The 25088-nt window shown below is 44.0% G+C and overlaps 1 protein-coding gene across 2 annotated transcripts in view; it reads right to left on the reverse strand.

The window, feature by feature from the left end:
* Positions 1 to 25088, reverse strand: part of gpcpd1 (glycerophosphocholine phosphodiesterase 1) — a 48749-nt gene that overhangs the window by 23132 nt on the left and 529 nt on the right. The window contains exons 2-8 of one of the 2 annotated variants that reach the window (XM_078405613.1): positions 20920 to 20989; positions 13424 to 13511; positions 11430 to 11520; positions 10317 to 10401; positions 8026 to 8101; positions 4123 to 4164; positions 1757 to 1880 (exon numbers count right to left, since the gene is read on the reverse strand). In XM_078405613.1, coding sequence (XP_078261739.1) covers positions 1757 to 1880; positions 4123 to 4164; positions 8026 to 8101; positions 10317 to 10401; positions 11430 to 11520; positions 13424 to 13472 — 467 coding nt within the window. In that variant the 5' untranslated portion in view covers positions 13473 to 13511; positions 20920 to 20989. Of the gene's footprint in view, positions 1 to 1756; positions 1881 to 4122; positions 4165 to 8025; positions 8102 to 10316; positions 10402 to 11429; positions 11521 to 13423; positions 13512 to 20919; positions 20993 to 25088 lie in introns of both variants that reach the window. The other variant, XM_078405614.1, reaches the window with a different exon arrangement.

Here is a 25088-nt window from a genome sequence, read left to right on the forward strand (position 1 = left end):
ACTTTTATGTCGTCGGCGCCCTGGACCAGGCGACAGCAAGGCGAGTAAAGCCTTACCTTAATGACCCCCCCGCGGATGACAAATATAAGGGCCTTAAAGAACTCCTTATCAGGAGGTTCGGCCTCAGCGACGCCGAGAGGGCAACTCGAGTTATGAGCCGGGGGGGGCTCGGGGACCGACGGCCGTCGGCCCTTCTGGAGGACATGCTCGCCCTTATGGGCAACCACCCGCCCTGTTTCTTATTCAAGCAGGCCTACCTGCGGCAGCTCCCCGTCGACCTACGTTCTCAGCTCGCTGAGGACCTTCACCGACACGCAGCGGCTGGGCGAGCGCGCTGATCAAATATGGATGTCCCGTCGGGAGGACCTGGAAGCCCTAGCCGTCTTTTCCGCGGCGTCGGAAGGCCAACAGCAAGCTGGGGCCGCCGTCGACCCCGTTTCAGGGCGACCCCCGCGGCGAAATCCGGCCGCCATCGGGCACCCCGGTGCCGGCACGCCCTTCTCGCACGGCCCGCCGACAGTTCAGCCAGACGCCACCAGAGGTCGCTGGTGGTCGGCCCAAGCAGCACCACCTCCAATACCGCTGGAGACCACCGGAGATCGCTGGTGGGTGTCAGCCTACACCACACTACGGCGTACCATCCACAGTCGAACAGGTTGGTGGAACGCTTTCACCGCCAGCTGAAGGCTGCCCTGAAGGCTCGGCTCACGGGCCCAGACTGGGTGGACGCCCTGCCGTGGGTTTTGCTGGGGATCCGCACCGCACCCAAGGAGGACTTGGCCTCCTCCTCCGCCGAGTTGGTGTACGGGGCCCCCTTGACGGTTCCCGGGGAGTTCATCCCACCAGCGCAGGGTCGAGTGGAGCAGCCTTCTGACGCCCTGCAACGTCTTCGGCAGACGGTGGGCAGGCTGGCACCTGTGCCCACGTCACGTCATGGGACCTTCCAGCCATGAGGACTGCCAGTCTGGAGGACTGGAGGACCTTCCAGTCTGGAGGACTGCCAGTTTGTGTTCCTGCGCAGGGGACTGGAGGACCTTCCAGTCTGGAGGACCTTCCAGTCTGGAGGACTGCCAGTTTGTGTTCCTGCGCAGGGACGCACACCGATCACTTCTCCAGCGGCCGTACGAGGGCCCCTTCCGGGTCCTGCAACACGGCTCGGCCACATTCGTTCTGGACATGGGGGGTCGCAGAGAGACTGTTTCGGTCGCACGGCTGAAGCCGGCACACGTGGACATTGATCGGCCGGTGCCGGTTGCGCAGCCCCGCCCGCGCGGTCGCCCCCCGTCCAAGCTACCCCCTCCAGTGTCTGCTACGACCCCTCCACCTGTCGGTCAGTCGCCGGTCCCTGCGCCGGTCATGGTGCGCACCCGGGCTGGTCGCCTCGTGCGCCCTCCTGTCCGTTTTGTACCTCCGGTTCTTGGGGGGGGGGTCCTGTGGCGGATCAGGCCACTCCTTGGGTCAGCCCCCTCGTTACGTGACGGACAGGCGTAAGGGGTTAAAAGCCAGACCAGGGGGAGGCGTGGCTCATCCCTAGGGGAACTACGCTGTGGGCTGGAGCTCGCAGCCTAATAAAAGACTCTTACTAAAAACTGCCTGGCGTCTTGCCTTTTCTCTGGCCTCCGCCAGGCCACTACATTGGTGACCTCGACGGACATCACACGTAGTAACTGTATAACATCTGTTTTCGCAAACAATCAAGCGCATGTTTACATTTCTTTACTTTCCTCTTTAAATTTCAACATTTCAAATGGTTTACCTAAATCTTGATTTCTTGAACTTCTTTTTGGATATGGAAACTGGAGGTTTTTCAGAATAGTGCAACCTCAAGCGAATTTCACTTTGGAACGTTAACCAGCCAGAATCCAATTTCTCAATGCCATCTGTAACAAATTAAGTCACTCAGTTTGTGTCTAAAAAAAAGACACGATTAAATCATTCTCAAACATTAAAAAATAAATAAGGAACATCAAATACAAGTCAGCCATCACCCTTCCTAGAATATCTATGCTTGTGATATTTTACTTAAAATTACACCTGGATGAGGTATGTAATCAATATATAGCCAATGACACCAGTGTGAATATCTCATAAATATCAGTACTGTGATCCGTGGAATTGCGCACTAAATTTAGCATACAAGATGTGGCTAGTAAAATGGAAAGACAGAAAAATTGTCAAAGGAATCAAACAAAATGAGCCAACATTTCAAAAGGTACCAGACCAAAGTGGATGATCAGATTTATTAACAGCTTAAGGCAAAAGGAAGAACAGATCAATTCAAACAGTAATGTCAAGACTTAGAAATAAGAAACCGGTTACTAACAAGGGGAGACGAGAGCAGTAATTTAGCCTTTAAAGGGCACACTAGTGTGCATATGAAGCCTATTGATGATATCCTCTGCCATACTCTCTACTCTTTGAACTTGACCCATCAACCATCAAGTCAGGAAGTAAGGATTATTTTTCTCTGCCCTTTAAGCATTCTGATGTCCTCCAAACTGGTTCAGCTTTTCTTTCTGTTCTCAAGAACTATTGATGAGATGGAGGGAATATTTGGTACATAGAATGGCATTAGCTGGAGGGGTGAAACCTAAACGGGAGCAATTATAGTCGACTATTTCCCATCTCAAGTCCCAGAAACAGTGTGCCAATGACCATGTTTGGGCATCTTACCTTGCTCACATTAACTTTCTTCTACCTTTTGTTGTGATTGAAAATGTTTTACATTTTCTTCAAAATTACAATAAGACACATTGGTTTTGTCAGAATCAGACACTGCAGAAAAGGGTGAATAGTTCCTGGTCTAATTTAATGAGAAAAAGCATAATGGCAAGAACAGGGATTAGTCGTAGGTTTTGAAAAGAGAGGCATTGACACAAAATGTCATGATGACAGTTTCTTCCCAGCTGTTGTCAGGCAACTGAATCATCAGCCCACAAACAGGTGCTGAACTACTATCTACCTCTTTGATGACCCTTGGACTATTCTTGATTGGACTTTGCTGGTTTTACCTTGTACTAAACGTTATTCCATTATCATGTATCTATACACTGTGAATAGCTCGATTGTAATCATGTATTGTCTTTCTGCTGACTGGATAGCACGCAACAAAAGCTTTTCACTGTTCCTCGGTACATGTGGCAATAAACTAAACTGAACTGTCTATGCCAACTTATGGCAATGGGCAAACAAAGCAAATTTTGCTATACAAGGTATAGAAGTATACTTAGCGGCATGTGGAAGTATTTATGCTTAGAGTGTTGTAAGATCTATATTCCTAAATCTAATTGTAGCTATTTCACAGTAATTTAATAACACATGGAAAGTGTCTGTGCACAGCATCTCAGAAACTTCATTCTTCATTGATTCTAAACAGAACTCCAAACCCAGTAAACTTTATTCACCATCTATTGAAATTCCAAGCAACAATAAGCAATGAAAACATGAATAAGACAGTCAGTAATCACTGGATGTCTCCGATCAGAGCCTAAAAAAAACCAATTTTTTTTTTGCAGTTTGTACATCATGCAGAGTACCCCAAAGCATTATCCAGTTTAAAAAATGTGAACCCAATTTCTGATGCCTCCAGAAGCCGACAACCATGTAAACGTATTACGTTTGCCTAGTTTCCCACTGAAAATAGCCAGGAAGATATTTATGACAAATAATATGACAGTAATAAGTAAATGAAATGAAAATAAAAGAAAACAGGATAGTAAATGGTAATTTCTAAATATCGTAACTGGCAAAAATGCTTAAACTTCACCAATGCTTTAAATAATTTATCTTCCCATTTCTTCTCTCCCTCTCTCTGACTTTCCAATCACCAAAATCCCAAGATTTAAATATTAAACATAATTCATTAGATTTTGTGCTGTACATCTGAGAACATCTACCCCGACTCCCTGAAGAGCCTCCCTACCTCATGGCCCATTCCCTGACTGCACAGACCCAATATGTTAGACATATCATATCTGCCAGCAATAATATTAAAAGTGTGCCAATACCATGCCCATTGCAGAACAATAAAAACATTCAATCTATATGTAGTGTCATACAAACTCCTATATTTATGATATTTATATCTTATCATTACTGAATTATAAAAATAACCCTACTTACTGTGGATCCCAAAGTTTCCATCATCCAGTATGCACTCCTCTTCTAGAAAAAAAGGAAGCAATGGGAAAAGTCAATGATTGTTAACACAGGCATAACATTTTCAGTTCAAAAGTGAACAATTTTATATTCCTAGTTGTAATACAGAGCTAGGAATTAATGTAATATTTTTATTTCAGCACAAGATATGATTTTGGAATCCATAACACTGAAGCATTTTTAACTATATACTTATCATCAAAAAGAACAAGCTTTTGAAATACCTTTGCTGGATAGCATAGTGAGCACTGAAGGTCTTGAAAATACAAACAAAATTTATAAGGCAAACATTTTTTGTAATTTCATTCCTCAGATCCCGAACAGCCAGAGAGAAAGTTAGAGACAACAAATTCAGCTTGATTAACAATGTTTAAGGAAAACTAGGATTGAAGAGCAACATAGTAATCCTCTATAATGTGAAGCCTAAAGGCCAGCTGTACAACAAATCTAGGACCAATAAATGCACAGGCAATCAGGCTACCTATTTTGCTATGAAGTTACCTTCACTAAGAGAATGGAAAAACGTTAATGGCATGAAGCAGACATTAGTCAACCATTTTTCAAGAGTGGGCACATCCCACCTTGTTGAGGACTACGAATTAGGTAATGCTTTCATCCATTTTCAAATTTCCAATATAAATGAAATGAACATCACATTACCAAGACAGTAGCCACTAAGATGGGATGAACTCAGCCAATTCACTGAAAAAACCCCTGTTTACTTGCACAATAACTTCAATGCCCCAAAAAATCAGATGGCCATTTAGAAAGGTTGATCACTAAGTCAACTTTGACCCAGGACCTAAAACAGAAACCTTTGATGACCATTTAAGTTCAGTGTTTCCAACACAGTAATTTCCAGACCCAGTCTGAAGGATCCTGACAAAAACAATGTCTGTCCATTTTATCTCCACAAATACTGTTGATCCATTCAACCTTTTTAGGTGAGCATCTGAAACAGTTATAAAGGGACGCCAGCGAACAAAAAAAGGAAGGAGAAAGGAACAGAATGTTGATGAGTTAGATGAAAATAGGTGGAAAGAGATTAATGCAGTGCAAACATGAACTTGGAGGAAATGAAACATCCAAAACAAAAATTGCCAATAGCCCTCAGATCTATTGGTCTGTTTCTGGGCAGTAAATGGGAATAGATCTTGAGCCCATGCTGGATTTGTGCCAGAAAGGGAGGCACAAATGTTTGCTAAATAGCAGGTCCTTTATTTTGTGTTTTGAGACAGCCAGGACTTGGTTTCAAGATGTTCGATGCTCTTACTATGCATCCACAATATGCAAAATCCTCTTCATGGCATACTTTATTATAGCAAAGGCATGAACAGATAATTGAATTACAAAATCTTTATATACAATTAGAAGTACGATCTTCTGAGTTTCATCATTAAAAAAACCTCCTATGCAAAGAATTGTTAATAGCTGTATGGTCCACCCAAATACTATTCTTCTGGATATGTTCCTAGAGTAGTAGGTATGCATAGTAGGTAGATATTAATATTCATTAATCATCTTCGATGGTATGTACAAAATATGGAAATCATTACAGCCTCACAATAATAAAAAAAAGTTTTAGCATCTTATTCAAATAAAATAAACTACGATTTTGAAATCTCCATTGGACACAATGGCCCTTTAACCGGGGTCTAGTTGAAATCAAGCAATTACTACAGGTAGAACAAATAGGATGGTGCTCAATTCTGTTTCTTCATTAGCACCAGAAGCCTGGAATTCTAGACATTGTTACAACAAAGGGAAAACTAGTATTCTAGGGGGAAAAGTCGAATCTTAAAAAGTTTTACACCAATGACATGTTCATGGAACACTGTCACTTGAGATGCCAATTTAAAGGAAGGGGCAACCAGAAGGAAGCTGACTTCAGAAGAAACAGTCAGTTCGACTCCTAAACTACAAAACAAGGCATTTCTGGTAAGGCTCAAAGAGGTTTATCTCAAAAATAATTAAGGAAAATGGGGAATCTGGGAAAAGGAAACAAAGGCAATTCACTTCATGAAGTAACCCAGAGATGGTGTTGTCTGAACAACAGCGGTAACATCTTTGGGGTACTGTGCACTGTTTGAGCATGCATGATCAACCCTTTTCTTCATTATCTCATGTTTTGCTGTCTCTAGATGATCCACAGAGATGTACTACCTGCTAAATATTGTACTCACCTGTGACATGCAATTTAATTCTTCTCAACCTTATAATTCATAGACGTTTTAATTGCTTCCTTTGTCTGTATTTAAAAATCCAAACCTTAATAAAAACTTAATTACAAGTTAAGTGCAAAATAGCACATTTGGTGGCAGTGCACTGAATCAGCAATAAGCTGTTTTGCTATGCCAGCCAAGTGCATGATGCTTTTCACAGCCTCTACACACCAATTTAACAATCATAAACACTCAGCTGCGAGAAGATCAGGTGCTTCATACAAGAGCATTCAGCTGGATTCAAGAAGTTGTGGTGGGGAGGCTGGTGTGCAGTGGGGGTGAATTGGAAGGAAGGCTAGTGAAGACACTACATTGTGGCTCTTCTAACTGCAGTGTGTTTATTGGGAACAAGAGGAAGAAACAGAATACAGAGTATAAAATAGCACTTTGCAGAGATCCAAATAACAATAAAATATGATAAATATAGAATGCGCAATGGAAATCAGATGGCTATAATAATTTTTAATTAAAAATCACTAGGGTGGAGCTGAATTATAAAAAATTCCAGCTGAATTATAAAAAATATTTTAAACAAATGTGAGAATTTTAGGGGCAAAGGTTGGCCATTGTCAAAAGTGGGCAATTGGTAAAAGTGGAATTATTAATGCCCAATACAATTCCCACAAATAAAAGATTAGTGTAAATGTCATTGTATTTAACAGTGCTTCATTTAGCAGCACCAATTAAAAAGGCCTTGAATTCAAGTCATGAAATTTTAAAAGCACAAATTATCGTGCTTTATGTGCACTTTACACTGACAAAGGTCTTTTTTGCCAATACTTAATTAGGTTTTCAGACTTGCCATTGCAATGGTACCAAATTGGAAAAGTATGGTCAGACCATTTTGAGTCATGGTGAGCGGTATGGTGCCACAGCTTTTTAAATACATCAATGCAGAAGGAAGAAAAACTCATCTCCTATTTCTCATGTGGCCAGCTCCAGATTACAACTCAGCTAATTAGAGAACAGCACCAAATAGGATTTGACATATTTTCCTTGAGAAGGTTGATGCAGTGAAAAAGAAAAAAAAATTAAAGGCTGCGCGGGTAACTGCCGTGAAGTTAACTTTTATCCAGACAAGAGGCACAATGGCAGAAATCTGGGGAAAGTTTCAGCTTCAATCTCATGTATCAAGCATGGGCAGTATGAAAGATCCAAAGAAAATGTAGCAGGAACTTGGTGCGATGTTGAAATCTTAACATTAGAATCAATGTGATGGATTGCTTCGTAAGAAGCTCATTCCGTACTCTGAAGTACAGAACACGAAGCAGAACTAACAAAGAAGTTTTTGTCGTAAAATATTTTTTTGTCTTTTACTCTAGGATATTCTGTTCATAACATTGGCTGGGAACATCCTGGGTGTAGATTGCAAGGGGAAGCATACAGAAGCATGAAAACGTGTGTTTCATTGGGTTAAGGGGTAGGTGGTAGGAAAGGATGACTGTTTAGATGTGTTGCTGATCACATTTTCTGTTCCACACAACAGATACATTTGCACAGCATTTAAAATATGGGAAGACTTGCATTAAAAATATACTTCAAATTTGAAAGTTAAATTACAATTGTCCAATGCTTAATTTATTACAAGTACCCTTGCTATTGCCAATCCGGCAAATAACAAACTCAATACACTGTAGTGACATACCCGACGGATTAAATGACCGTGGTTGAGGATGAGTCTCCCACTTGTTGACTAGCACTTGCCGAAGATCAGCAGGGTTCTGAGTCAAGTGATAAAAAGGATTAAAGCCCTTTATAATAATACAAAAGGACCAGAAGAAAATGCAAATTTGGATGTCAAGAGATACAAGTTTTTAAACTACTTCTGGTAGAATATTTACAATTTTTCCATTCATGCAATGACATGATTGCCCAAGGTAATAGCTTCTGAGGTTAGAAACCAAAATAAAACTGGATAAACCGTAGCACAGGCTATTAGAAAATTAACAGATGCAGATCTGAATTGCTTATTGCAGACTATCAATATTAACATTTCTGCCACAGATCCCATCAGTTCCCCGGGGGGGGGGGGGGGGGGGAGAAGTGTTGGCAATGTTTTTGAAGGCCAATTAAAACCAAGTGCAGGTTTTTGCCGGGTTATTGTCATAAACCTCCAACTGGCTGGCTGAATGAACAACACCACTGTGGATGCCTACGAACAGGCCTTCAGGTCTGGAGGAGTTGCTCAGCACAGCTATTTACTACACAGGATTTGAAGCATTACATTTTAAATTAAACATGCCATGTGCAATAAACGGTACAAAATGCAGTTATTGTAATTTGGACGAAGACTTTTCTTCAATTAGAATCTCAAAATATTGATTCAAAACAAAACAAATTGCTCAAAGAAATTACTATAAATGTCTTAAAATTATGTAAAAAGGACCAAGGAACTGTACAGATTAGAAAACTGTCCTTTCATCTTCAGGATTTCGGTCTGAAACCAGAGGCTTATAAAATCTATCGTCTCTCTGCTAATTAGAAGGACTCATAAACATATCAAGCAGTCTTAATGCATTTTCTTGGGTGCATTGGCCTGTGGTTTAAAAAACAAAAATTTCCGAATTCACTTGCAACATTTCAAGGAGTAGATGCATAAAAATACACTGGTGGGCAAGCAGAGAGCGGTGCTCCAAAGGTATTCTGCTGCATTAATCCTGGGCGCGCCCAATGTTAATGCTAGGCACTGATTAATAAAGATATGGTGCACTCACCTGGAGAACAAAAAATATAACACAAAAATCAACCGTAACATTCCATGGGTTTCCTCCTTGAAGGACTGGTTAGTTCATTGCAAATTTTAAACAAAAATTATGCAAATTATTAAACTGACTATGCCGACAGCACATAGAGCCATTAAAGCTTTCTCTTCAAGCCAAAGGCAGTCCGACGCATCATTCAGCTTGAATTGATTCCACCGTTGTCAAGAGTAAGAAACCTGTAATTGCCAGCGCTTCAACTATGTATTCCTCAACATACATTCCAGCCACAACCCAGGTTTGGAAGGACGCAACCCCTCAAGTGCCAGAAAACCTCCATGTTGCCACCATTATATGCGCCATAGGAATCTTAGTGGCAACACTAATAATAGCGTACATTTATTTCACACATCAATCCATTTTTGTTGATTTTTATATTTTGGTTATCATGCAAATTTGGGTCTGAATATACATCCAATTATGAAGGCTAATTAAAACCGAGTGCAGGTTATTTCAAACAAGGGTGCATTTTGTAAATGAACAGAAACAAAAAAATCGTGACAATTTGACCATCAAAATGGATTCAATTAGAAAGCAGCATGTAAAGTAGCCAAACTATTGCAAACAGAGCAGGATAGGTAGGACAATGCTAGATTATCACAGCTTTAAAAGATTCCATAATAAAATTACATTTAAAACCCCAATGCAAGTGTTGAGAAACATCATTGGTCAAGAGCATACATTTGCCAAAGGAAATCTGTGACAACACAGAGTGGAACGGCCAAAGTGGAAAGAAAGAATAAGAGAATTATACAGTATGCTACCTCAACCAGCAAATCATTCCCCAACACAAGGTTTACGCAAAAGCACCAAGGCACAAACAAAATTACAAATAACAAGCACCATCTGTATCAATGGTCGCTTAATACAAGGATTTTTAGTAGCACAAGTTTAGGGACAAAACAAAACCCTGCCTTTTTTTAAATCCCCAAATTATCCAATTTTCTATCCTTCTCCCAAGAATTATCCTTTAACAGAAAACAGCATATCATTCAGCTGTGGAAAATCTCATTATTCTTGCACCAGTATCGAAGCAGAGTAAAATTCAAGTAAGCAATATTCATCAGTCACTGTAACTGCTTAGGCAATAAAATTGGAGGTTAGGTAATACAACATTCTGTTACAGAATGTTTAAAAATCACATGGCAGTTCGGATTGTCTGGAAAATGGGTCTTACCTTGGGCTCAATAGTATAGCATTTGAAGTATCGATATTTGAAAAGAATGGCTCTTGGAAGATTAACTGTTGCAGTCCATGTTATTCTGAGGAAAGAAAAAGTATTATACAATAGGTTATATTTAAGAATAACATTTAAGGCTTTCGCAAATCAAATGGTTAGAGCATTAAAAAAATATATTAGTACTTGGAAACCATTTTAAACCAGGAGCTAACCTGCAACTGGCCTGGAGATTGACAAGGAAATGGAACTGAAAGAAAATTAAGCTTTCATCTCAAAAGCGAGGACATGCGTCAGTCACTGCAAACATGAAACTTTGTCATGGAGACATTTGATCCAGCAACTACTCCTAAAAATAGATGTCTACAATTGACAAACACCAGGAAGGAAAGTCTCCTCCTTGTAGTTTCTTGATTTTCAAAACAGTAGAGGTGGGATAGATATGAGAGGAAACGGTATCTGGTTCAAATTGTAGAATATATTGAAATAGTCACTTAAAGATGTCAATCCATGAAACATTTACTCCAAAGACCAGTGATAAGAGTCTACACATACTGTCAGAGTCGAACCCAAAAAACAAAAGCATAGCAAAACTCTCCTTTCACGGTAAAAGCCAAAGTACTTAATATATCAATAAAAGGTTCAAGAAAATAGAGCAAAATCAACCAATGGCTGAAAATTATTTGCAGACATTTCATACAAGAGGTCAATTTGAACTTTTGTCCTGGAAGGATTTACCCTCTTCAGTTTTAAGTGATAAGAACAGAATTAGGCCACTTGGCCCATCAAGTCTACTCCACTATTCAATCATGGCTGATCTATCTCTCCCTCCTAACCCCATTCTCCCTATAACCCTTGAATCTAACTATCCCTTCAGATTAAATGTTAGTCAACAAAATGCACTAGCCTCAACCTCAAACAATCTCTCTGCCACATAGGACCAATTTAAGACAGGATTTTTACACTCCAGACAGATATCGATAATGTTCATAAACAAGTGATGGAATGAAACACTTAAATGAACCAGAACCAATAGGAAAGTGAATGATCTTACTACAAAAAGACATCTACGCAGATCTGACTATATTAATCCAAAAACATTGTTGAACTTACTTATCATCTCCCTTGGGATCGAGAAACACGGCTTTCTGACAAGACCAAATGCCAAGCGCAGTTGAATTCCCACATACGGCAAACACTTCACCTACAGTACCAAACAATTTGAATTAATTACGAGGAAAAGTCATGTACACAAAATATCACCAGATCAAAATTCTAAAATTCCATATTGGGCAGCATGGTGGCCCGGCGGTAGAGTTGCTGCTTTACAGCGCCAGAGGCCTAGGTTCGATCCTGACTATGGGTGCTGTCTGTATCGAGTTTGTAAGTTCTCCCTGTAACCTGTGTGGGTTTTACCTGGGAGCTCTGGTTTCTCCCACGCTCCAAATACAGGTTTATAGATTAATTGGCTTGGTAAAATTGGAAATTGTCCCCAGTGTGTGCAGGATAGTGTTAATGTGCGGACTCGTTGGGCTAAAGGGCCTGTTTCCGCGCTGTATCTTTAAACTAAAAAACTAACCTACCCCAAAATTGATTATTTGGCTAAGCATTGATTATATAATTAACTGGCTTATAATATAGTCGGTTAGGTTGACCTATTCATATTAAAAGCTCATGTAATCCCCCCAAAAACCAAACATTTAGAGAATTCTTGTACACTTAAGTCCTGTACAGTTCGAACATAGTTAAGCACAGCAGATGATCAGGTCTTTTTGTCAACCGTGATGCTAATTCAACTACTCCCATTTGTCTGCATGTGGTGGGTATCCCTCTATTCTATGCCTGCTTATGCATCAGATAAATGCTTCTTAAATGTTGGCATCTTATCTGTTTTACCATCTCCCCATGCAAACTGTTCCAGGCACCTTCCTCTCTAAATTATTATATCGTATTTTACCCATTCTGTTGAAAAGCCATTAATTTGAAACATGAACCATTTCCCCTACCCTTTCCAACTTGCATATTATGCAATCTACCAAGGTAGCCTTTCTGGTACATCTCACCGTTCCTCAATTGGTTATGGCTACCATATTATTATGGTAATAAAAACTTAAGACTGCAAAGCTTCATAACACATAATTGGGCATACCTATAGCCAACGACAAGTCCTATTTTACAATTATCCAAATTATTGGCTCAAGGCAAGCTACAGTGATGCATGTTTATTGTAACCAAATCTACTTAGATGACCAACTTTATGCAATCACCTTCCGCCAAGCATGCTTATAATACAATTCATTATCACTCAAATACAAGAGGTTAATTCCATAAACCGTACACCGAAATGGAAGTTATTTTAGTAATGCAACCATCAAAGTGCTAAACAGCAAAATAGGTAAATACAGTACCCAAACCTCATCAAAACCAAGCATAGTGATAAGCCAGGTAATCAGTATGCCCTCTTTCCCATGCCCAAGTGTGGAGCGTTCCTATTTCTCCCCTCATCCCACCCCCATGCACCTTTCCGTTCCTTCGTACCCATCTCCCATCTCTGAGTCCCTCTTTTCCCTTCTACCCCCCTTTGACTCCTTCCACCCACATCTCCCTTTCCAACTTTACATTTCACCCCTCCTCTCCCCATCTGACACACTTTTGTCACATCAAACTTTTGTCACTTACTACACCGATCTGTCAATCAAATCCTCCTCACTCATCACTTTCCAGACCTTGTCCGCCCCACTCCTCTTTTCCAGTTTCCTCCACTACCCATTCCAATCAGCCTGCATAAGAGTCCTGGCCCGAAATGTTGTCTGTTTATTCATTCCCTAAATGCTGCTTGATCCATTGAGCTCCTCTCGCACGTGGCATCTTACTCAATATGACATCTGTCTACCAAAAAAAATGGCAATAATAAAAACCAGATAAAATGATGCAAACAATGACATGAGATTGGATCAATTGTACAAATTTAATAACGTGTGAAAAATTCCTTAATGAAGCATTTTTATCCCTCAAGTGTGAAGTTCTGTGTTCTTATTTGTGATTTCATTCATTAGTTGCATGGACATTGAAATATTCTGATTATCTTTCAATTGCCTAAAGAATACCTGGAAGTGTAGTTCCCTTTATTTTGAAAGTGACCCTTGAGGTGGCCATCCTTGGCGTTGCCGAGGCACTACCGATTGCTGATGTTACCTAGAATTAAAAAGGTAAAGATCTGTTTATTATATAAACTTGTTAAATTGTTGATCGCAACACTGGTCTTAACTAATCTTTAGTATGCAAAAGATAATAATCAATTTACCATCTGGTATAAGCTAGGCTTGCTCAAGGGGTGCAGCCCTGTCAAGCGAAGTGCCCTATGAGTAAAGTGCGAGTCTTTGGCGAGGAGGCTGAGGGAGGACGCCACACCTAACGCTGCAGAGGGTGAGACGCAAGAAGGAAATGCCAAGCAAGCTGAGTCAGTGTGATGCTTGCAGGATGTGGGAGGTCAAGGACACTGCTGGTGCCTCTGGCTGCTACAAGTGCGAGAAGTGTATCCAGGTACAGCTCCTGCAGGACCGTGTGGGGGAACTGGAGAAGCAAGTGGATGACCTCAGGTTCGTCCGAGAAACTGAGTCGTTCCTCGATCGGGCCTGGGAACTTAATATTCAGGGTTATACATCCTATAGAAAGGACAGGCAGGTGGGCAGAGGCGGTGGGGTAGCTCTGCTGGTGAGGGATGAAATTCAGTCCCTTGCGAGGGAAGACATAGAGACTGACGAGGTAGAGTCACTGTGGATTGAGTTGAGGAATTGTAAAGGCAAGAAGACACTAATTGGTGTTATCTACAGACCCCCAAATAGTAGCCCGGATGTCGGGTGTAAGATGCAGGAGGAGTTAAAACTGGCATGTAAGAAAGGTAATGCCACTTTGGTGATGGGCGATTTCAATATGCAGGTAGACTGGGAAAATCAGGTTGGTTTTAGACCCCAAGAAAGAGTTTGTAGAGATTCTCCTACTTTACATACAAGTCTCCTACTTTATGTATATAGAACCACCTTTAAATTTGCAACAATATTGCTCGGATCAAGAATCGTGAACCACAACTAAATGAGGCATTGGTCCATTGTCACGCAATGTAATTAATTCTCTTAACATCTCGATAGCCTACATCTACAAAGACTATATTATCAGAAAGCAACTCCAGATTATTTGCGCAGCAACCAATTGCTAATTTAATTGGCAGTTTGCCATTTTGATTTTTTTTTTTTTTTTGCAAAGAATAACATATAACATATAACAACTACAGCATGGAAACAGGCCTGTCCGGCCCTACCAGTCCACGCCGACCATTCTCCCTGACCTAGTCTCATCTACCTGCACTCAGACCATAACCCTCCAATCCCCTCCTATCCATATACCTATCCAATTTACTCTTAAATAATAAAATCGAGCCAGCCTCCACCACTTCCACCGGAAGCCCATTCCATACAGCCACAACCCTCTGAGTAAAGAAGTTCCCCCTCATGTTACCCCTAAACCTTTGTCCCTCAATTCTGAAGCTATGTCCCCTTGTTGGAATCTTCCCCACTCTCAAAGGGAAAAGCCTACCCACGTCAACTCTGTCCGTCCCTCTCAAAATTTTAAAAACCTCTATCAAGTCCCCCCTCAACCTTCTACGCTCCAAAGAATAAAGACCCAACCTGTTCAACCTCTCTCTGTAGCCCAAGTGCTGAAACCCAGGCAACATTCTAGTAAATCTCCTCTGTACCCTCTCCATTTTGTCGACATCCTTCCTATAATTTGGCGACCAGAACTGCACACCATACTCCAGATTCGGCCTCACCAATGCCCTGTACAATTTCAACATTACATCCCAACTTCTATACTCGATGCTCTGATTTATAAAGGCAAGCATACCAAACGCCTTCTTCACCACCCTATCCACATGAGATTCCACCTTCAGGGAACAATGCACAGTTATTCCCAGATCCCTCTGTTCCACTGCATTCCTCAATTCCCTACCATTTACCCTGTACGTCCTATTTTGATTTGTCCTACCAAAATGCAGCACCTCACACTTATCAGCATTAAACTCCATCTGCCATCTTTCAGCCCACCCTTCCAAAAGGCCCAAGTCTCTCTGCAGACTTTGAAAATCTACCTCACTATCAACTACTCCACCTATCTTAGTATCATCTGCATATTTACTAATCCAATTTGCCACACCATCATCCAGATCATTAATGTAAATGACAAACAACAGTGGACCCAACACAGATCCTTGGGGCACTCCACTAGACACTGGCCTCCAACCTGACATACAATTGTCAACCATTACCCTCTGGTATCTCCCATTCAGCCATTGTTGAATCCATCTTGCAACCTCACTATTAATACCCAACGATTTAACCTTCTTAATCAACCTTCCATGTGGAACCTTGTCAAATGCCTTACTGAAGTCCATATAGACAACATCCACAGCCTTGCCCTTATCAATTTCCCTGGTAACCTCTTCAAAAAATTCAAGAAGATTAGTCAAACATGACCTTCCAGGCACAAATCCATGTTGACTGTTTCTAATCAGGCCTTGATTATCCAAATAATTATATATATTGTCCCTAAGTATCTTTTCCATTAATTTTCCCACCACAGACGTCAAACTAATAGGTCTATAATTGCTAGGTTTACTTTTAGAACCTTTTTTAAACAAAGGCACAACATGCGCAATGCGCCAATCTTCCGGCACCATCCCTGTTTCTAATGACGTTTGAAATATTTCCGTCATAGCCCCTGCTATTTCTGCACTAACTTCCCTCAATGTCCTAGGGAATATCCTATCAGGACCTGGAGACTTATCCACTTTTATATTCTTCAAAAGTGTCCGTACCTCCTCTTCTTTAATCCTCCTAATTTCCATCACTACTCTACTTGTTTCGCTTACCTCACATAATTCAATATCCTTCTCCTCGGTAAATACCGAAGAAAAGAAATTGTTTAATATCTCCCCCATTTCTTCCGGCTCAGCACATAGCTGTCCACTCTGACTCTCTAATGGACCAATTTTATCCCTCACTATCCTTTCGCTATTGACATATCTGTAGAACCCCTTGGGGTTTACTTTTACATTACTTGCCAAAGCAGCCTCATATCTTTTTTTCGCTTTTCTAATTTCCTTTTTAAGATTCCTTTTACATTCTTTATATTCCTCAAAAACCTCATTTACTCCCTGCCGCTTATATTTATTGTATATCTCCCTCTTTTTCCGAACCAAGTGTCCAATTTCCCTGGAAAACCACGGCTCTTTCAAATTATTATTCTTTCCTTTCCACCGAACAGGGACATAAAGACTCTGTACTCTCAAAATTTCACCTTTAAATATCCTCCATTTCTCTATTATATCCTTTTCATAAAACAACAATTTCCATTTCACTCCTTTTAAATCCTTTCTCATCTCCTCAAAATTAGCCTTTCTCCAATCCAAAATCTCAACCCTTGGTCCAGATTTGACCTTCTCCATAATGATATTGAAACTAATGGCATTATGATCACTAGACCCAAAGTGCTCCTCAACACATACCTCCGTCACCTGACCCATCTCATTTCCTAACAGGAGGTCCAACACTGCCCCTTCTCTGGTAGGCACCTCTACGTATTGCTGCAAAAAACTATCCTGCACACATTTTACAAACTCCAAACCATCCAGCCCTTTAACAGAATGTGATTCCCAGTCTATATACGGAAAATTGAAATCACCCACAATCACCACTCTGTGCTTACTACTAATATCTGCTATCTCCTTACATATTTGCTCTTCCAATTCTCGTTCCCTATTTGGCGGTCTATAATACACCCCTATAAGTGTTGCTAAACCTTTCTCATTTCTGAGTTCCACCCAAACAGCCTCCTTAATCGAGCCTTCTAGTCTGTCCTGCCAAAGCACTGCTGTGATATCCTCCCTGACAAGCAATGCAACACCCCCACCTCTTGCCCCTCCGATTCTATCACATCTGAAACAATGAAATCCTGGAATATTTAATTGCCAATCGCAACCCTCCTGCAACCATGTTTCACTGATCGCCACAACATCATACTTCCAGATGTCAATCCAGGCTCTAAGCTCATCCACCTTTCTTACAATGCTCCTAGCATTAAAATATACACATTTAAGGGACCCATCATTTCTTATTCTCAGTTTATTTCTTTTCCCTTCTTTCTCTCCTACATATTGGGTCTGAGTGTTTCCCTTTTCTGCCTCCTGCCTCACACACTGCCTATTAGCTATCTGTGTTTGAGTCCCTCCCCCCAACCGTACTAGTTTAAAGTCTCCGCAGTTATTTTAGCAAATCTCCCCGCCAGGATATTGGTTCCCCTCGGGTTCAGATGCAACCCGTCCTTTTTGTACAGGTCATACTTCCCCCAGAAGAGGTCCCAATGATCCAGAAACTTGAAACCCTGCTCCCTGCACCAGTTCCTCAGCCACGTATTTATCCTCCACCTCACTCCATTCCTATTCTCACTATCGCGTGGCACAGGCAGTAAGCCTGAGATTATTACTTTGGAAGTCCTTTTTTTAACTCTCTTCCTAGCCCCCTGAATTCTCCTTTCAGGACCTCTTCCCTTATCCTACCTATATGTACCACGACCTCTGGCTCCTCTCCCTCCCCTTTCAGGATATCCTGGACACGCTCAGACACATCCCGGACACCGGCACCAGGGAGGCAAACCATCATCCGGGTCTCCCGACTGCGTCCACAGAAACGCCTATCTGACCCCCTCACTATAGAGTCCCCTATTACTACTGCTCTCCTCTTCCTTTCCCTTCTGAGCAACAGGGCCGGACTCCTTGCCAGAGGCCCGGGCACCGTCGCTGCCCCCAGGTAGGCTGTCCCCCCCAACAGTACTTAAACAGGAGTACTTATTTCCAAGGGGTACAGCCACCGGGGTACTCCCTAGTCCCTGCCTCTGTTCCTTGCCCCCCCTAACAGTGACCCACTTGTCTACCTCCCGTGGTCTAGGAGTGACCACCTCCCTGTAACTCCTATCTATAACCTCCTCACTCTCCCTGATCAGACGGAGGTCATCAATCTGCCGCTCCAGGTTCCTAATACGGTCCCTTAGGAGCCCCATCTCGTCACACCTGGCGCAGATGTGGATGTCTGGAAGACTATCAGACTCCCAGATTCCCCACATCTGACACCCAGAACAAAAAACTGCCCTGGCAGTCATACTCTCCAAACAAAGCCCCGCGCTCAGTTACTAAACCTACCGCCCGGCCGCTACTCCAACCGCCCACCCAAAAGAACTGAGTGATCTCCTGGGAGAGGCGAAAAACCGGATAAAAAACCCAGGCCAATTTGGGAAAAAATCCAGGAAATTCCTCTCCGACCCCAAGCTAGGCGATCGAAACTAGTCCGGGAGATCACACAGGTCTTACTCCTTACAATCCCCACACAATCCCCACACACTACTTCCCAAGCAACACAGCTTGGTGCTACTGCTGCTGGTAAGCATGTCAAATGAAATCTCCATACATTTTCTACTGAAACAATTGCCTAAGAAATGGACATGGCATTTTTTAAACCCAGAGTTATGGCTTAAACCTTTTCAGCTACTGACATAACAATACAAGCTTTTTGCCTATTACAGCAAAACAAAAGTTTAAAATTGCCATGTCAGTCTGGAATTACAAGCCAAAATGCTGTAAAATATCACTGTATAAACGTCAATGTATTGTAATACTTTTGCCAAGACAAAATGGCAAGTATAAAAACTCAAAATTATCTGACAATGTAAACTATGTGGTGGTTATATTCCTGCCTTTGCTATATTCAGTGCCACTGAAGGAATCCTCAAAGATACTTTCAACAATGGATATTTATTTAAATTTCAGCTGGAACATCTTGTTCATATATTGCAAACACATATTACAATTTAATTGCTAATGTTTGAGTTAAAAATAAGTAATGTTGCACTACACATTAAGTATTTAAGTCTGCTGTCAAAAGCAGAAAAGTTACTTGCGCTTGCGTAGCGTGTGCTTAAGAATTATACAGTCAAATGCTTGTTAATTACTGTTAAATATTGAAACCAAGTTGACCATTATTATTTTAGTCTGGCGGCTGCAAGTAGCCACTAAAACTCTCGCCCTAATTTAGCAAATTGAAAATACTTATTAACAGAAAGCTTATAACATAGGTGATCTGGCCCATGAGTTTTAGCAGCTTGCAGCAGCAATCCAGATAGCCCTCCTCACCCACTTGCTTTCCAACTGCCTCTTACTACCTGATCCTAAAAGCACTGGTTGCAGTATTATTCCTGAACAACTTCATTGCGCGCTTTGTTTCAGTGCAAAAAAAAATCCTCAGACCCCTCCATTTCTCACAATTTAACAGATTAAGTGATGCCAAAGTGTCCTTTGGAGTTCAGTCGTGATGCCCAATACTGGCAGTTTACCCAATACCTTTTGGTATTCCACATACACATCAACTACATTTCCCTCATCAATCTCCTATTTCAAAGATGTTATTAGACACAATCTGTGTCTATCAAATTGATTCATACACATAGAAAATTACAAGCCCTAATTTGAATTAAGCACTTGCTAACAATCCTTAAAACGCTCAATCAAATTAAGTTACTGGATCAATATACATATAAATATTAATACTAAACTTGCAGAGCTTTAAATAGACAAACAAAAAAAATCACATTGAAATAAAATATTTCTTCATCAATTTCATTTTTGTGCATGACCAGAGTTTATTCCTGAGAATTGCTTGTGACTTGAACAGTTTGTGAATTTGGAGATGAACAAAAATGTAATGTGGGAGATTGTGAACTGCCATGGAAGAGTGGCTGGCTGCCTGCTGGCCTCACTGAAAGCATGTAGAGAGCGAAATGAATCCCATTGAATGGTAATCGAGGATGGAAATTAGATCAAAACAAGGAACTGCGGATACTAGTTGCTGCTTATTTATTTGCTAATTTAGGACTTTATTCCTTGGAACGCAAGAGGTGTATAAAATCATGAGGGGTATAGATCGGGTGAATGTACAGTCTGTTACCGAAGGAAAGGGCATCATGAACCAGAGAACATAGGTTTAAAGTGAGAGAGGCAAGATTTAATAGGATGGACAAGGGTAGACGGAGGGTGGCGGGAATATGGAACAAGCTACCCAAGGAGGAAGTTGAGACAGGTACTATAACACTATTTCAAAGATACGGACAGGTACATGGTAGAAAAGGTTTAGAGGGATATGGGCTCTATGAGTAACTTTGTTTTGCACTATTTATACGCCAATGCATCAGATTATTTTGAGGCATTTAGAACTTGATTAACCCTACAAGTTTAGAAATTGAATCCCATTATGCTTGAGGAAACAAGAGCATGGAATGCAATATCAAGTCACATTCTCAATCTTAGGGTGCCTCATGCCTTTTCATATTTCACTGATCTAAATAATATAAGTAAAATACAACTATCACGAAGAGGCATTTAAAATAATTCCAAGGGATGAAGTCAAGTTAGAAGGCAAACAGGTGTTGTCTGGCCAAAACACCAAGTCATGGTCTCGTGGGTCTCATGAAAACAAAATGTTCTTTAGAGATAAATACATACTGTATCAAGTTGGCTTCTGCAGTATCATGCTGTCCTGCTGTCACCATCGATTGCCTTTAAATCTTCAGGCCTGCTTACATGTGAAAAAAATAAAATGCTTTACTTTTAACACAACCTTTAAAGCTATCAGCAATGAACTCTGCTAAATCTTGACCGTATGCAACTACACAATATCTGCTCACTGAAGATTAGAATCCAACCCAAACAAAGTTTGTGAACTTCCAAAGAGCAATATGTACAGCAGTTAATTGTTTCAAAAATGGAAGTAGACTCTTATCAATATTTTCTTGTTGATGTCCTTAATTAAAAATATCCAAGGACAAATCCTCACCCAGATTTTAGTCAGTAGCTATGAACAGCCCTGCAATATTTAAGCTGACAGCTGCAAGGTTAATTTTGTCAACTTTTGTTCAGCAACGAGTGCTTAAAAGGAAGCTCTGACAACAGCGTTATCCACAGGGTACTCAAAGCCCCATGGCAAAGGCTGATCCGGTCATCTGTCCCTGAAAGCTCCAAGACAAGGCAAATTATGTATTTCATCAAATTATGAAATATGATGCCCATTTCTGATACCACAACGACCAACTAGCTCATCGAACACTCACCCATCTCACCGAGCTCCAATCTAACAAAAAAAAATCAACCACTCCGCTTTCTTTTAAAGCCGCCCAGCGCTCTTCATTATATAAAACAAAATCAACGCGTCAAATGCGCTTTTGTAAAAATCTGTACGCGCAGGGACAACGTGGCAGTATTGTTTTTCAACAGCATACCGAACTATAGGAGAGGATGCGTTCGTGTACTGCGCCCGATATAGTCTGAAACGGGTACGAGGAAGAGAGTCGAGATGAAGAGGTTTGGGGAGGGCTGGGAGAGAAAGAACGGGACGGTGTGGGTTTTTTTGGAGGGGAGAAGAGACGGACTAGAAGGCATTACCGAAGGGTGGGATAAAGAATATGGATGGTTTTTGTTCATATGCCTTATGCCTTTTCATATTTCACTGATCTAAATAATATAAGTAAAATACAACTATCACGAATAGGCATTTAAAATAATTCCAAGGGATGAAGTCAAGTTAGAAGGCAAACAGGATGTTGTCTGGCCAAAACACCAAGTCATGGAGGGGGGAGGGGGAGAGAGGGAGAGGGGGGGAAGGGAGAGGGGGAGGGAGGGGGAAGAGAGAGAGGGAGGGGGAAGAGAGGGAGGGGGGGAAGAGAGGGAGGGGGGGAAGAGAGGGAGGGGGGGAAGAGAGGGAAGGGGGGAAGAGAGGGAAGGGGGGAAGAGAGGGAGGGGGGAAGAGAGGGAGGGGGGAAGAGAGGGAGGGGGGAAGAGAGGGAGGGGGGAAGAGAGGGAGGGGGAAGAGAGGGAGGGGGGAAGAGAGGGAGGGGGGAAGAGAGGGAGGGGGGAAGAGAGGGAGGGGGGAAGAGAGGGAGGGGGGAAGAGAGGGAGGGGGGAAGAGAGGGAGGGGGGAAGAGAGGGAGGGGGGAAGAGAGGGAGGGGGGAAGAGAGGGAGGGGGGAAGAGAGGGAGGGGGGCAGAGAGGGAGGGGGGCAGAGAGGGAGGGGGGCAGAGAGGGAGGGGGAAGAGAGGGAGGGGGAAGAGAGGGAGGGGGAAGAGAGGGAGGGGGAAGAGAGGGAGGGGGAAGAGAGGGAGGGGGAAGAGAGGGAGGGGAAGAGAGGGAGGGGGAAGAGAGGGAGGGGGAAGAGAGGGAGGGGGAAGAGAGGGAGGGGGAAGAGAGGGAGGGGGAAGAGAGGGAGGGGAAGAGAGGGAGGGGGGAAGAGAGGGAGGGGGGAAGAGAGGGAGGGGGGAAGAGAGGGAGGGGGGAAGAGAGGGAGGGGGGAAGAGAGGGAGGGGGGAAGAGAGGGAGGGGGGAAGAGAGGGAGGGGGGAAGAGAGGGAGGGGGGAAGAGAGGGAGGGGGGAAGAGAGGGAGGGGGGAAGAGAGGGAGGGGGGAAGAGAGGGAGGGGGGAAGAGAGGGAGGGGGGAAGAGAGGGAGGGGGGAAGAGAGGGAGGGGGGAAGAGAGGGAGGGGGGAAGAGAGGGAGGGGGGAAGAGAGGGAGGGGGGAAGAGAGGGAGGGGGGAAGAGAGGGAGGGGGGAAGAGAGGGAGGGGGGAAGAGAGGGAGGGGGAAGAGAGGGAGGGGGGAAGAGAGGGAGGGGGGAAGAGAGGGAGGGGGGAAGAGAGGGAGGGGGGAAGAGAGGGAGGGGGGAAGAGAGGGAGGGGGGAAGAGAGGGAGGGGGGAAGAGAGGGAGGGGGGAAGAGAGGGAGGGGGGAAGAGAGGGAGGGGGGAAGAGAGGGAGGGGGGAAGAGAGGGAGGGGGGAAGAGAGGGAGGGGGAAGAGAGGGAGGGGGGAAGAGAGGGAGGGGGGAAGAGAGGGAGGGGGGAAGAGAGGGAGGGGGGAAGAGAGGGAGGGGGGAAGAGAGGGAGGGGGGAAGAGAGGGAGGGGGGAAGAGAGGGAGGGGGAAGAGAGGGAGGGGGAAGAGAGGGAGGGGGAAGAGAGGGAGGGGGAAGAGAGGGAGGGGGAAGAGAGGGAGGGGGAAGAGAGGGAGGGGGAAGAGAGGGAGGGGGAAGAGAGGGAGGGGGAAGAGAGGGAGGGGGAAGAGAGGGAGGGGGAAGAGAGGGAGGGGGAAGAGAGGGAGGGGGAAGAGAGGGAGGGGGAAGAGAGGGAGGGGGAAGAGAGGGAGGGGGAAGAGAGGGAGGGGGAAGAGAGGGAGGGGGAAGAGAGGGAGGGGGAAGAGAGGGAGGGGGAAGAGAGGGAGGGGGAAGAGAGGGAGGGGGAAGAGAGGGAGAGGGAAGAGAGGGAGAGGGAAGAGAGGGAGAGGGAAGAGAGGGAGAGGGAGGGGGAAGAGAGGGAGAGGGAGGGGGAAGAGAGGGAGGAAGAGAGGGAGAGGGGGGAAGAGAGGGAGAGGGGGGAAGAGAGGGAGAGGGGGGAAGAGAGGGAGAGGGGGGAAGAGAGGGAGAGGGGGGAAGAGAGGGAGAGGGGGGAAGAGAGGGAGAGGGGGGAAGAGAGGGAGAGGGGGGAAGAGAGGGAGAGGGGGGAAGAGAGGGAGAGGGGGGAAGAGAGGGAGAGGGGGGAAGAGAGGGAGAGGGGGGAAGAGAGGGAGAGGGGGGAAGAGAGGGAGAGGGGGGAAGAGAGGGAGAGGGGGGAAGAGAGGGAGAGGGGGGAAGAGAGGGAGAGGGGGGAAGAGAGGGAGAGGGGGAAGAGAGGGAGAGGGGGGAAGAGAGGGAGAGGGGGGAAGAGAGGGAGAGGGGGGAAGAGAGGGAGAGGGGGGAAGAGAGGGAGAGGGGGAAGAGAGGGAGAGGGGGGAAGAGAGGGAGAGGGGGGAAGAGAGGGAGAGGGGGGAAGAGAGGGAGAGGGGGGAAGAGAGGGAGAGGGGGGAAGAGAGGGAGAGGGGGGAAGAGAGGGAGAGGGGGGAAGAGAGGGAGAGGGGGGAAGAGAGGGGGGAGGGAGGGGGGGGAAGAGAGGGGGGAGGGAGGGGGGGGAAGAGAGGGGGGAGGGAGGGGGGGGAAGAGAGGGGGGAGGGAGGGGGGGAAGAGAGGGGGGAGGGAGGGGGGGAAGAGAGGGGGGGAAGAGAGGGGGGAGGGAGAGGGGGGGGGAAGGAGAGATGGGGGAGGGAGAGGGGGGGGGAGAGGAGAGATGGGGGAGGAGAGATGGGGGGGGGGGGGGGGGAGAGAGAGGGGATGCCAGGGCTACCTGAAGTGAGAGAAATCAATATTCACACCACTGCCCAAGCGAAATACGAGATGCTGTTCCTCCTATTTGCGTTTAGTCTCACTTGTTTCTTGATCCTCCAAAATATTCCAAATGGAATTTAAACTGGAGGTGGCGGAGTCTCATTGGGTTGTTTAATTTAATACTGATGAGCTAATTAATTTATTGCATCATATGGGAGGCGCTTTCCCAATCCCGTTGTACCATGACAATAAAGATGTATTGTATAGTATGGACTTAAGCAAGACGGGCTTTAGGAGAAGAACTACCATAAATTTTGTTGCGTCTGGTTGAGTAACTAGAGTAGGGTGAAGGCTATTCCATGCTTTATAATTGTGCTTTAAGGGAAGAATGTACTCTTGACAATCAATTGAATGGTGGAGACCAAGGACAGAAAGGTCAGTGAGTGTGGAAACGGGGAGGGGGAATTAAAGTGTTTATCATCAGCCGGGAGACATTC

This window comes from Rhinoraja longicauda, chromosome 9, assembly GCF_053455715.1.
Source record: "Rhinoraja longicauda isolate Sanriku21f chromosome 9, sRhiLon1.1, whole genome shotgun sequence".
In the NCBI taxonomy this organism is placed as follows: domain Eukaryota; kingdom Metazoa; phylum Chordata; class Chondrichthyes; order Rajiformes; family Arhynchobatidae; genus Rhinoraja; species Rhinoraja longicauda.